Raw genomic sequence first — 15084 nt, 5'->3', positions numbered from 1 at the left:
CCTTTGCAAAATAAAATTTATTTTGCAATTTATCATGCTTTTTTGAAGCCAAACTAATCTGGAACTTCCTCTCAAAGTATAAGGAGAGCAACCATGATCAATGTGAACATTTAGGTGTACTTAAAATGTCTTAATTTTTTTCCCTACAGTTCTTCCTCCCTACCCCTATCTTGTCACAAATTACTCTGAAGTTAACCTGATTTCAAGGGTGGTTTGTTACGTTGCAGGTTCAGTTGCTGTTGAAGGGCATCAGTCAACATAAACCAAGTATATGGAAATGTGAATTTATTTCCATAGAGGTTTTCGCATCACATCCTTAATGTTAAAATGTCATCTTTGTGTGTGTGTGTGAGAGAGAGGGAGAGGGAGAGAGAGAGAGAGACTTTCCTTTTCATCAAAAGTATAAATAATTTCAGTAGCTTATCACCTATTCTTAAAATACAACAAATGATCTCTTCTTCCCTGTATCCCATCTCTTATCTATAAAAAAATCCATATTGCTGCATGGTTTCAGCCCTGATCAGCAAAAGTCCATTAAGAGTTACTAGAGATAGCAATGTATCTCTTTTAACCTTAATCAAAACTTTATACACCTCTTTTAATTATTAATACATCTTGTGTAACATCTTTTTCCATGTCATTTTTAAATCCACTTTTAAATCACTCTCAATCTAGTCAGCTAATATTTGTTCCTCTTCCATAGCATCTTTTAAACACAGTCTGTTTGTAGAGGCTGTCACTCTTAAAATCAACTTCTCAGACCATTGTTCAAAAATATCCTTCAATATGTCCATTGATAAAATATTTTGCTTCATTCTGTATTTGTAAATTGGAATTGAGTCGTTTTCTGTTAATTCTCTGTTAATTGTAATCTCTAGTTCGTTCTAGTTGTAGTTATACTGATTTGTGACAGATCATAGCTTTCCATTTCATCCAGACCTTACAAGTGTGACTTACAATTGTAATGTAGGAACAAGCCATGAGGAATGAGAAGAGGATATGTAATATGATACTAATCACTGCTATTTAATGCCACATGAAATCCATTTAAATCCCTTTAAAATGGATTTTGTATTCAGGCGTAATATCACCAGTTTTTAGCCTGGAGTAATGTATGAATGTATCCGTTATGAAATGGCATTATGTCAGTGATTAATAGCTGTATGTGAGAATAGCTAGTGACTGAATTTGTGCCCCCAATGTTTAGCCATAATCTAAGCATTGGCTTAGCTATGTGTGTAAACCTGGCCACTGTTATTCATAAAAATGTTTTATAATTTAGTGTTATGGGTAACCTAGCTCTACTGGTTTATCAAAGCATGATTAATACAAACTATAGCATATTGAAGCCAGATAATAGAACACCACTATTATAGCAATAGCATTTAGACTTATATACCACTTCACAATGCTTTACAGCCTTCTCTAAGTGGTTTACAAAATCAGCATATTGTTCCCAACAATTTGGGTCCTCATTTTACTGATATCAGAAGGATGGAGGACTGAATCAATCTTGAGCCCATCAGGATCAAACTGCTAGCAGAAGAGTTAGCCTGCAATACTGCATTCTAACAACTGCACCACCATGGCTCTTTATGACACTTGGAAGACAATAATTTTTCTATGGGTTATAGAAGGACAATGTAATACTATTAGGAGTTGGTTCTTTGATGAAGTGATGGGCAAATGAGTGTATTTTGGCTAGTTTTATCATAGTAAAGGAAAGAAGTAATAGATGTCTCTTTGTAATTTATAAGTCTGTAATAAATGAATGGCAATTTGATTTACTGAACATCAGATGCTTTTTATTTTATTTGTAGGTGATTCCAGCAATGGGAAAAATTTATTTCAGAGTACTTTTTCTTCCAGTAGAAGAAGGCAGTTTTGAAAGTTCGTTATTTATAAATACCTCATCTCATGGAATATTTTCATATCAGGTAATTATTAATTTACCAGCTTGAGATATAGAACATATTTGATTTCAAATGATGGTGTAATGGACCAACAACCGAAAGCTGTCAAAGATGTACAGTCTAAACAAATACAATTTGCAGAACATTACATGCTGTGTAAGAAGTTGACATTTAAAGGTATCCTCTCCAATAGTCATTGCTATCATGAAAGGATTTTGCATGGATATTGGTGAGTCTCCTTTAAAAAGAATAATCTTTATGAAAAAAATATCTTTTTTTAAAGGACAAGTAGTCTTATTGGGAATATTAATATTTTGATATTCATTCACATAATTTAAAACTGCATTATACTATTTGGCCTTGATTTATTTTTGCAAGGTATGAGGACACAATCTAGGCTTTATGCTGGGCTCGTTCTACAAGCAGTCATGATGCTTCATTTTTATGTTTGATTGCAGAATTGGTCTTACCGGGGTGTCAGAAGCTGGCATGAGAAAGGCATATTTCTCTAGTTTGCATAGATGTCTCTGATTTTTAAGCAGTTCTATTTTGGAGCAAAGCAGACACTCATTCCTCTCTTTCCTACCAGGAAACATAGCATAATAATATGTTCAACCTTGTCTTATGAAAAGCAAAGATCCTCTTTTCACTGTAAAGGTAAAGGTTCTCCTTGCACATATGTGCTAGTCGTTCCTGCCTCTAGGGGGCAGTGCTCATCTCCATTTCAAAGCTGAAGAGCCAGTGCTGTCTGAAGACATCTCTATGGTCATGTGGCCAGCATGACTAAACGCCAAAGGCACACGGAACGCTGTTACCTTCTCACCAAAGGTGGTTCCTATTTTTCTACTTGCATTTTTTACATGCTTTCAAACTGCTAAGTTGCCAGAAGCTGGGACAAGTAACGGGAGCTCACCCTGTTTTTTTTTTGTTTTTTTTTGTATACATTTATACCCCGCGGCACTAGGGATTTGAACTGCTAAACTGCTGACATTTCAATCGACAAGCTCAGTGTCTTAGCCACTATGTCCCCTTATTTATTATTACTTATTATTTTTTACTATAGTGGAGACCAAAGCATCATGCCATCTGAGAATATAATGCCTTTGTTACAGCCCTAGTTTTTATGCTAGCATGGAACTTGGGTAAGAACTGACTCCTTTTTGAACCCAGCTTCTCAGGCAAATGTCTCCCACTCTCCTACTGTTTTTCCTTCTTTCTGAAGACAGGGCTCTTTTTGTAAACTTGAGCTGTCTTCAGAGTGCCTTTGGAAAGACAGCACAGATTTCCAAAGATATCACAGCTTTTGGAAAGCTGCGCTATCTTTGGAACAAGTCATTCTCGAGACAACAGATTTCTGAAGACTGAAGCTGGAGAAGTTGTGTCTGAAAAGAAGGCAGCAAAAAGTTAAAGGTTGGTGCATGGAACTGGGAGAGAAGATAGCTGGGGAAATGAAGGTTTGCTGGCACTGTTGGGCCAGCCTGGGAAGCCACTGTAGATGTTGGAAATGTTTGTGGGAGAAGCTGGATTCAAAAAGAAGACCGCAAAGACAGGGAGGTGCTTCTGCTTTGGCAAGGGGAGCTGAATGTAAAAGGTGAGAATTTAGTTTGGAGAACTGGTAAAAAAGGCAGCTGGGTGAATGAATGGTTCAGTGGTGGGTTTCAAATTTTTTTACTACCGGTTCTGTGGGTGTGGCTTGGTGGGCGTGGCATGGCTTGGTGGGCATGGCAAGGGAAGGATACTGTAAAATCTTCATTCCCACTCCACTCCAGGGGAAGGATACTGTAAAACGTCCAGTCCCTCCCCAATCCAGGGGAAGGTTACTGCAAAATCCCATTTCCTCCCGATCAGCTGGGACCTGGGAGGCAGAGAACAGATGTGGGCGGGGCCAGTCAGAATTTTTACTACCGGTTCTCCGAACTACTCAAAATTTCCATTACTGGTGGAAATGGTCAGAACCTGCTGAAACCCACCTCTGGAATGGTTGCTGGCATATCTGGGGCTTCCTGGGACACTGTAAGCAGCCTTTGGGACTGCTTGCCACCCTGCCAAGCAGCCTGCCGGGCAGCCAAAAGTTAGAGGCAGTCTGCTAGTGAGCCCTGCGGCTGGGAGGGGCCAAGCCTGGAATGGCTTGGATTGAGGTGGGTTCTCCCTTAATGATATGTTATTCTCTGTTAATAACAACAGTGCAAAGTGCCGGAATTGCTGTCGTAAGTTAATGCGGTCAGATGACATTCACTTTATAACCACACTGACTTAAGAAGGCAAGCCCAGTCCCAGTTGTGGTCATAAGCTAAGGAACACCTGTAGCTTCTTCCTTTCAAGAACCCTGTTTGTGGTCATATGCTTATATACCGTATGAAAATTTCCTTTATTTTTATATTTTTTTCTATAAGTGTTCTTTTTAGAGACTTAAAGAAAGAAACAAAGCAACTCTGTGACAGAGGAGAAAGCTATAATTTTATTTTCATCCTGATTTTAAAAAGGATAACAACCATGCTGGCATGTAGAAAAAATTTCTGTCATTTATATTGCATGCCTTTCAACTTTTCTTGAGATGGTTTTTGTTGTTTTTTTTAATCCTAGGGAAGAAGCTCTTTTTAAAATGGACTACATTTATTTTTAAATAGGACATCCTATTTTATCTCAGTACCAACAGTTGAAATCTTACCTGTCTTTCAAACTGCTTTTTTTCTTTTTCTTTTTTCAGGAATCTGTCTTACAAACTAAAATGTATTTTTGGAAATTTTGTTTTACTAGGCGTATTCAAATATATGTTCATCTTTAATTTGTGAGGTCATGTGTATCATGATTCTGATATAAAATTGTGGAAAGAAGTGATACCTTATTAATATAGGCAGTCCCCAGGGTAAGAACGTCTGACTTAAGGACAACCCCTAGATAAAAACAGGCTGCCCGTCACTAAAAATATCAGTGGCAGATGGTCCTGCCTAAGCCAACAAAGCATTGAAGCTACGCAATTCTTTCAGGAACTACTGAAGCTAAGTATTTTTTTACATACAGCTTGTTTTTAGCAGTTCCCGAAACGTTGTACAGCTTCATTGGCTTCAAGGAATGATAATGCCATTCTCAATTTTTAGTAATAAGCAGTCCTAAGTACAGGACAGAGATAGGGAACTCTTTCTTAATCATAGACTACCTGCATGTTCAAAATATGTTCATTTGTAATAAATGTGCTAAAAAAAAAAACACCCTTAAAATATCAGGTTTTGAACATATTCATGCTGCCCTGACCTGTTTGCTTGTTTGTTTTTTTGCAGAAAATGTGTTTTATATTTGGTAGGGATGAATTTAGCAATGTTTAGAGTTGAGGCATACAAGGGTCTAGCATGAATTTGGATCTGGCATGAATTTATTATTATCCCACCTTCATTATTTTTATAAATAAGCAGTGAACATACCTAATTCTTCTTCTTAATCTCCACATGAGAGAGAAACAAAATAATAATAATAATAATTAGAATAATTAGAGTAGCTTAGGAAAATAGAAAACTGAGTACAGTACACTAAAAGAGCCTTTTCCTAAATTACTATGCCTGTGCCGTTACTGTGAGAGTTCAGAAAAGTTGTTGCTTCTCTACTTTGTGATACTTTTTAGGGATACATGAACAGGGCAAATCAGCTTTCACTTTTTAAATCAAAAATTGGTCTTTTTGCTTGCTTTACAAAAAGTTAAAGCTAGATGGGGTAGCTGATTCAAATATATTGAAGAGAGCATTATCTATTTTATCTATTCCAGTAATAGATACAATGTGATGCACGTCCTCAACACACACACACACACACACACACACACACACACACACACACACACACGCATGCATACACGCACGAACGAACGAAAGCACACTCACAAACTTTTAATGCCAATATGAAACAGTAAAATCTTGATTAATGATTATAAACACGGAGAAAACAGTGTTAATTAAATCTGAAGTTCTGTTAAATCTGAATTGGCAAAATTTACATCATTACTTCATTGACATTTTTGCATCATTTGCAGTCACTTACATCATTTGCATAATTTAAAGCAAGAAGCAAACAAATACAAATATTAATATATTTTATACAAAACTATTTACGTTACAAAGTTTTGAGGACTGTTTTGTAAGAAACATAATCTGTTGTTTGGGGTGGGGGGTTGTAGGTGTGATGTTCAAAATAAAATTTGGTCAGTTGAATCTGAAGTTTCCTGAAAGGATATTTCATTTATACCCTAGATGTTTACCGCAAACAGTTTCTTTTTGCTGTTTTAATACAGCAACATTTAATTTATTGTTAAAATAGCATTATATAAAAGTGCTAGTAAAATATTGCAGTTCTTTATTACATTTATTGTTGGAAATGTTTAATTTAACATGCTGTTTTGTACTAGGTATTTGGAACAGGAACTTCAGAAGCCATTTCAGAAGATTCTAGACAGGAGTTAGCTAACACTTATTTGCTGCTTCCACATATCAATAGTCTTCAGATATCACAAACACTGGTACTGTATTCTTCTTTAAAAAATATCTTATTACTCTTAATGTCCTGTTCATTATTAAGTACAGTATTAACTGGAGTTTTAAATGTGACCTTGGAATTGAGAATGGGTAATTTATTGACAATTGAAGATTCTACCACTGAGTTTGTAAGTGGTAGGGAAAAATAACCTTATTGATGAAATAACTGATAACTAAAGGCTGTGGTTTTGCAGACAAGTGTTTCCGTTATGCTGAGGATTTTGCTCTAAAAATAAAGCGAACTGTTTCGCTTTCTCATGCATCCATGCTTTGACATAATTCTCATTCACTTTCACCAGCTAATTTAAGCAGGCAAAATTTCTGACATATAAACCTGCTTGGTATATAACTCTTACATAAGATACTGTCAGAGAGAGAATCTCTTAATGAGATTTTTAAAAGTCTTTTCAACTTGCTTACAAAGAAATATTATTAAGGGTTTTTTCATTACTTTGATTGCTGCTGTTATTTATTCATAACAACTAAGAAAGTTAGAGCAATTCATAACTGTTCTAAAGCAGTCTTAAGGTCTTTTACATAGTATTATGTAATACAGAAATGCACAATCTGATTCCCTTGGCTGCATACTTCTAAACATTGCAATATGTAATGTGACAGATGTAGAGAAATAATTTAATTAGGGACTTGAGGAATCACATATTTAATTTTAATTAAGTTTAAATGCAAATAATATTTAATTTGTTTAATAATTTAAACAATATTTTTAGAGCAATGTTTCTCAATCTTGGCAGCTTTAAGATGTGTGGACTTCAACTGCCATCTTGTCTAGGGAATTCTGGGAATTGAAGTCCACACATCTTAAAGTTGCCAGGATTGAAAACAGTGTTTTAGAGTATTATTTTGTGATTCGTATTTGAAAAGCTAAGTGTGAACCTCAGCTTGGAAAAAAATATGGATCTTTCTTTGTAGCATTTGTCTACTGAAGCACTATTAGTTGATCAGTAGTGATTGGCCATTTTATAATAAACTGTTATCCGAAACTGAATTAATTGACTTAGCATACTGACTGACCACTTTATAGCAGAAAAAGCAAGAATGTGAATTTCAGCACACAAATCTTTCCAAGATTTTTTTTCTATCATCAACTTTTTCTGATTGTGTCCCATTGTCTTTAGAAACTTTGGGCAGAATAAAAATGCATTGAAGTCTATAGAACACAAATACTAGATTTATATGTGAAAGAATATAACTAAATTGTTTGATTTGCATGCTAAGGGCTGGGCTTCCCACTTTGCAAACAGGAAATTTTTTTAAATGGAGCTAGAACTATGAAATGCTATGTGAACTTTTTTAAAAAAGTTCTAGCTCAGTGAGGAAAAAAGTGTTTTATTGACTGTTTTATGGATAAATATCTTTTTAAAGGGCAAGATACACTTTCATATATTAATAAACATAGAAAAGGGATGATAATAAGTCTAGATCTTATTTTAAATAGAAAAAATCATGCAAACTCGATCACTGGCTCTGCGTGATGTAGCAGAAGCAAAGGGAACAGGTTTGCTAAATTAAACGTGGTAACAGATGTTTATTAGCCTTAAATATAGCAAGGCTGCTTACTCTATACCATGACAACATAAACAGTCCCTAGTTTATTAAAAGATGCATTGTTTCAGTTGTTACACTGTCAATATACTGATTTATTAAATATTCTTTTGTAAGTGTAGCTCCTGCTGATTCTCCTGCATTGTATTTTAACAAAGCTGATAATAAACACAAGTTTGGACCTTGGATATTAATATTTCCACAAAATGTGGTGCTTATATAAAGAATTTAAATAAGATCTTATAGCTCCCCCTTGTGGAAATTTAAAACTTTAAATGTAACAATGAAATAGAATGAGCAACAATGCTATTTAAATTTATTAAATTTTATATTATGTTTGTTATATTTTGGATGCAAGCTCTTCAATAAGTACCTCTGACAATCTGATTTTACAAAATGATAAATACTTTTCCAAGTGGTTACTTATTATTTTAACACAAATAATATAAATTACAACATTAAAAAGCATACATGCCATTTGTATCTTCTTAAAATGTCTGAAGTACATTGCATATAATAGAAGGTTTCTATGATCAGTAGCCTTGGGTCTTTGGATAATTAGAGATCCAAATTTCTCATTTTTGTTAGGAAGCCCAAGATTTTAATACAGAAGAAAGTACTTCTCTGTACTTTGACACAACCTTTTGTTCAACTTAGATATTATAGATTTCTCCTTATTTTCCTCTAGATTTCAATTTCTTGAACTATTTTATAAAACTACTGGTTATGTATTTTTTTCAGGCAGAAACTAGGAATGTCAGTCATGTAAAAGTTCGCCTTGAATGCAGTTTACATAACAAATTGTATCATTATTTTAAGGTATGGCATGTATGTTTGCTCTTAAATTTGCTTTTACGAATATAAGCATTTTATCTATGAGCAGTAAATTGAGCTGCTGTTAGATGTGACTTGAACCAGTTCTGATTCATTGCTCCGGTATACATTAGCATGTACACTGAAGTTATCTTTTCAAAACTAATTTTCCCTTCTTTATCTTTATCAGGTCTTTTTCAAGTTATATACGGCCTAAATACCCTTTTTAATATTTATTTATGAACATTATTAGAATTATTTAATAATTGCTCTTAAACATTCTATTCTTTGAATAATTAGCTTTGTTAAACAGAACTACTTTTATTCTAGATATTCTTTTTCTTCAACTTTAAGCTGGTTATTATCTAACATAGATTTCTGTGCTGTTTCCTTTCCTGTCTTCTTGATTCTCTTACTATTTTGGGGAACTTAAAATGGTGCAAACACCGCAATTTCTGTTATTAAAGTGACTCTAAGAATGTGAAAAACTTGCCATTTTAAATTCTGGAATGTTCCAGTCCCAAGAACAGCTGGTTTGGTGGTATTCAGATGAAGAATGGAACATTATAGAGTTAGCCAGAATGATCCTTTCCCAGAATCAGCTCTTTTACATAGTATTTAGAAAATACTAATTTTCTCATGTTTACTACTCCATCTATGAAAAAAATAATAATTAGTTTCAAGAACTCTTTCTTCCTGGATTACTTTTGTGGAAGGAGAAGTCAACTGACAGATAATCTCATACTAGTAGAAGGTAGCATTTGGAGACTAGCTTTCATAACTCATTCCTTTAAGAAGTCCTGACGCCCTTTAGATTTCCAACAGAATGAGGAGGGGTTACAGGTAGTCCTCAAATTACAACCACAATTGAGCCCAAAATTTATGTTGCTACATTTGTTAAGAGAGTTTTGCCCCATTTTACGACCTTTCTGGCCAAGTTGTTGAGTGAATCATTACAGTTGTTAAATTAGTGCCACGGTTGTTGATCTGGCTTCGCCATTGACTTTGCTTGTCAGAAGATCACAAAAACTGTTCACATGACCTCAGGACACTGCAGCCATGTTAAATATGAACCTGTTGCCAAGCATCCGAATTTTGATCATGTGACCATGGGGATGCTACAATGGTTGTAAGTGTGAAAAACGAACATAAGTCGCTTTTTTCATGAGCCATTGTAACTTTGAATGATCACCAAACAGACTCTTGTGAGGACTACCTGTACAATTGAATAATGGAGGACCTTGAAGGCTCTGGAATGAAGGGTGGTTAATTTCCAAAAATGTTCTTCTACCAATACAATGTTGAATATCAAATCTTTTTCTTTAATACTGTTAAAGAAGTTAAAGTAAAATCAAAAAACAAGATGGAATTCATTCCAGAGTTTTGAATATATGAAACATTGGTCATGAGATGGCAGATGAGGGCAGGAGAGTAGTTTAGAATTTGCAGGGCAGGCTGAGAGATTCATAACACCATTCTCAATAACTAGAAGAGATAGCAGTGGGATACTACTGCTGCCCTCTTCATAGTGCAGGCATTTAGAGCCTCAGGTAGCTGCTTCATTCTCTTCATTCATTCTCTTTATTTAACATGATCAAACTTTTGAGTTCCATTTCAGATTTGCAGACTCACTTCTAGATCCAGTAGTGGATCTAGTAACACTGCATCATCAATAGTGATATTACTATCTTCCATGGTTGTCTAAATTATATGTAAATTATAAATTCAGTTTACACATAATCATTAGATAGACTTAATTAAACTTAAACAATTTACATGAAAGCAACATAATAGGTGTGATACTGCTCCTCTTTGGAATATCCATGCAAAATAATAATAATAATAATCCCTTAGCTAGTGCATAGCATACAAGAAAAATGCCATCAGAGTGTCCCTTTGTTTGTCACACCAACAGTTTTGCTTTGGTGTGGGTAACACCCACTTTTAAGACTTGTATTTGTAGGCTTTTAATTATTCACCTGTGGTCATTTTTGGATTTTCCTTTCGTTTTATATTAGAATTGTTGCTTTGCATCCAATGACCTACTGCTAGAAATAAGTTTAATGGTCCGAATGAAAAATGTGCAGCATGAATTTGTGGATCTTAGACAATACTTACTGGAGAACCTTTTTGTAATTTATGTAGCAATGGATAAAACACAGACCTCAGGTAAGGCCAAGCTATATTACCACTTTATTTTTTTTATTTTTTACCATAGTATAATATTAAAGTAGAGAGTTTACATTTGTTTCTGGTTTTGTTCTTTTCGTATAGATGGTTCTTCAGTAATCTTGTATGTATTACATTCGGGGAACAACCTTTTATATGTACAGGTAATTTTTAAATATATATATGTATATATAAACATTATATTATTGTGCTTAATATTATTTTTGCCCTAAACTTTTATGTTTAATAAGTTGCTCACAAATTCTTTCTGATCCCCTTATGCCCAGGAAGTTATAATACAGCAAATTGTGATTTTATTGAAAAATAAATTGGAATAGAAAATCCTTGATTCAAGGAACAAAATACAAACAGGATTGTTACCAACATGTTTATGATGTTGAACAGAACATTCTTTATTTCCTAATTTGGTTTAGAAATAGAAATTAGTTTAGTTTTTTTGAACCAATCAAAGTATTGAATCAGGTGTGCAAGGAAGGAACCGTCCTGGAAATCAGTAGATTAAAAGTTTTTAGAAATAACAGCCACCACCACCACCTAGGATGCTGGCAGCAACCTATATCAACCATTAGCACCAGTCCGTGGTATGTGTGATGCATTTTGAATGTTCAGTTGACTGAGATTCATGTTTAATAAAGATGATGATGATGATGATGATGATAACAACAACAACAACAATAATAATAGTGTAGTAGTAATAGTACCCGATAGTAGTAATAAAATCAAAACAATATTGTCCCTTAATGTCTCTTCCTCTGGATAATCAAATACTTTTGTGAAAAGACAGATTGATTCAAGAAGCTTTTACCAATGAACTGAGAAATGGAGTATTGAAAAGCAGATGAGAATATACTTTTGGTATAAATTGTGAATGAAAGAATTTGCACAAGTAGGGAGTAGGATGGGACAAACTGCAGGGATTTGAAACATTGCCTGTTTATAGCAACTATGATAAAAATAAATGATGTAACAGTATAATTTGCTTTTTTTGCAGGATGTAAAACATTTGACCCAGGAAAAAATATTTTCTTTGCTTTTTGAGCCAATATTGCTACCATCGTTGACCATGAATTTCACAAAAGTAGCTTCTATTATTTGTAAAGGTACAGTACTTTCATATGTTGTGTAATAATAAGTGATATTTTATAGGTCTGTTTTTGTTCAGAGCTAAAAACTGTTTAATTTCATTTTAACCATTTTGTCTACCTTTCTAATAAAAAAACAAAATGTATTAACTTAGCATACTGTATAATTTTTGGCTTTTAAAGAACATTTCAAGTATATATTTTATTAATGTTCATGGTCCTTTTGATAGGACTATTAAACATAAGTCACATTGTATTATGGTATAAATATGTGTGTGTATGAAATACATGTAATTATACATGGATAATTATAATCTACTTCAATTTATTCATCTTGGTAAAAGACTGTGATACAAGTGAGAAACTAAAGTGGATAGGATACCATCATATAGTGTGGTTACATTGCAGGGAAAATAATATGCTTTCCAGACAGTTGCTTTATTTGAAATTATTTTGTGTTATAGAATATTTTATTCTATAAAATATTAAGTTTTTTCCATACTTAAATTCTCAACTGTGGATATGGTGAAATGCATAATCAGCATTATAATTAACAGGTGTATATTTTTGGTTTGGAATCTGTTTTTCATTAATTTTCTTTCTAAATATCCAATTTCAAACATCTGAGAAATTGCTTCCCTCCAGTTGGTCTTTACATCCTAAATTTAAACATTTTACAAACAGCAGTATCTATGGGTATTGATTCAGATACATATTAATGAGATGAAACAGTAGTAATTTTTTTGAGAAACTGCTAAGGTTCTAAGATATATGTGAAATGTATGCCAAAATTGTTGTTCTTGTTGTTCAGCCAATAAGTCTGATTTTTCATGTGTGCTCCTTTTTTTTTTTGTTTTTTTTGTTTACATTTATACCCCGCCCTTCTCCGAAGACTCAGGGCGGCTTACAACTCCTTTAGAACAGGAGTCTCCAACCTTGGTCCCTTTAAGACTTGTGGACTTCAACTCCCAGAGTCCCTCAGCCAGCAACTCTGGGAGTTGAAGTCCACAAGTCTTAAAGGGACCAAGATTGGAGACCCCTGCTTTAGAAGATAGAATAATAGGGTTGGAAGGGACGTTGAAAGGCTTCTCCTCCAACCTTCTGCCCATGGCAGGCAATCCTATACCATTTCAGACTTTCTTTGGCCTTGATCGGATGGATACACACAGTCATAGAAAGAATAGCAGAATAATAGAGTTGGTAGGGACCCTGGAATTCCTCCAGTCCAACCCCCTACCCGAGCAGGAGACCCTACATCATTTCAAACAAATGGCTGTCCAATCTCTTCTTTAAAACTTCCAGTGATGTAGCACCTACAACTTCTAAAGGCAAGCCATTCCACTCATTAATTGTTCTCACTGTCTGGAAATTTCTCCTAAGTTGCTTTTCTCCTTGATTAGTTTCTACTGTTTCTTGTCCTGCTTTCAGGTGCTTTGGAGAATAGGTTGACCCCCTCTTATTTGTGGCAGCCGTACAAATATTGGAACACTGCTGTGGTGTCACCCCTAATTCTTATTTTCACTAGGCTAGACTTACCCAATCCTGCAACCGTTCCTCATATGTTTTAGGCTCCAAACCCCTAATCATCTTTATTGCTTTTCTCTACACTCTTTCTGCAGTCTCGACATTTTTTTAATATTGCGGCGAACAAAACAGTATGCAATACTCCAAGTGTGATCTTACCAAGGCATTATAAAGTGGTACTAAAATTTCATATGATGTTGATTCTATCCCTCTGTTAATGCAGTTTAGGATTGCATTGGTTTTTTTGATGACTGCAGCACACTGCTGACTCATAAGAGTGGTTGTCCATTAGGACTCCTAAATCCCTCTTGCAGTTACTGCCATTGAGCCACTATTCTATAGCTGTGCATTTGGGTTTTCTTACCTAAATATAAAGCCTTACTTTTCTACCACTGAATTTCATTTTGTTAGATAGAGCCCAGTCAAATATGTCAAGATCCTTCTGGTTCCTGAGCTTGCCTTCGGTGATGTTGGGTATTCCTGCCAGCTTAATGTCATTCGCAAATTTGATGAGTTCCCTTTCTATTCCCTCCTCTAAATCATTTATGAAGATATTGAACAGTACTGGGCCTAAGACAGAACCTTGGGGTATACCACTGCTTATTTTTCTCCAGGTAGATGCAGTTCCATTAAGGACTACACATTGAGTGCAGTTTTTCAGCCAGTTACAAATCCATCTAGTGTTGATCTGTCTATTTTACATTTTTCTAACTTACCAAGAAGTAGGTTGTACTTTGTCAAATGCCTTACTGAAATCTAAGTATACTATGTCTTCAGCATTTCATTGGTCCACTAATATAGTTTTTTTGTCAAAGAATGCAATAACATTTGTTTGACATGATCTGTTTTTGACAAACCCATGTTGGCTTCTGGTTATAACTTTGCTTGCTTCTAGGTGTTCGCAGATCTGTTGCTTGATTATCTTTTCCAGGTTCTGCCCAAGTATTGATGTCAGGCTGGTTGGTCTATAGTTTCCTGGATCCATTTTTCCCCCTTTCTTTGACATAGGTACACTATGTGGTCATGAAAGCAACCAAGAAAGAGTTAATCTACTGGATAGAACAACTTTACTTAAGCCGTGTCTTTTGCATCCAGTAATAGAAGGGTGAGTTTTTAATGCAAATTTGTAATAACATACTACAATGCAAAATCCTCAAAAATAGAGGAATGCGTATTCTATAAATTAGAATTAATCCAGATATCATAATTCATTTGACATGATTTAAAAACAATTTCCAGAGGGATACATTGATTTTAATGACATTTGGAACAGATAGATTTTACTATATATTGAGATATAAATAATAATAATAATAATAATAATAATAATAATAATAATAATAATAATAATAATAATAATAATAATAATAAGTAATGCTACATCATGAGGAAGGAAGGAAGGGAGGGAGGGAGGGAGAAGGCAGTTTCCAGATTAATTTTTATTGTATTTTGAAAAATATTTATACATTGTATTGTTTT

At 34.4% G+C, this 15084-nt stretch overlaps 1 protein-coding gene and 1 non-coding gene across 2 annotated transcripts in view; both read left to right on the top strand.

Annotated features, from left to right (window-relative positions):
• TMEM131L (transmembrane 131 like) overlaps nucleotides 1-15084 on the top strand; it is a 73124-nt gene that overhangs the window by 28927 nt on the left and 29113 nt on the right. The window contains exons 6-12 of the mRNA XM_058192613.1: nucleotides 1821-1937; nucleotides 6307-6417; nucleotides 8738-8815; nucleotides 10828-10978; nucleotides 11084-11142; nucleotides 11991-12099; nucleotides 14614-14710. Coding sequence (XP_058048596.1) covers nucleotides 1821-1937; nucleotides 6307-6417; nucleotides 8738-8815; nucleotides 10828-10978; nucleotides 11084-11142; nucleotides 11991-12099; nucleotides 14614-14710 — 722 coding nt within the window. The remainder of the gene's footprint in view (nucleotides 1-1820; nucleotides 1938-6306; nucleotides 6418-8737; nucleotides 8816-10827; nucleotides 10979-11083; nucleotides 11143-11990; nucleotides 12100-14613; nucleotides 14711-15084) is intronic.
• Nucleotides 7898-8028, top strand: LOC131203583 (small nucleolar RNA SNORA66). The gene has a single exon (XR_009156431.1). It is a non-coding gene; the product is annotated as a small nucleolar RNA SNORA66 (small nucleolar RNA).

The sequence above is a fragment of the Ahaetulla prasina genome, chromosome 8, assembly GCF_028640845.1.
Source record: "Ahaetulla prasina isolate Xishuangbanna chromosome 8, ASM2864084v1, whole genome shotgun sequence".
NCBI lineage: Eukaryota > Metazoa > Chordata > Lepidosauria > Squamata > Colubridae > Ahaetulla > Ahaetulla prasina.
The sequence above is the reverse complement of the archived record's forward strand: the minus strand, read 5'-3'. Positions and strand labels throughout refer to the sequence as shown.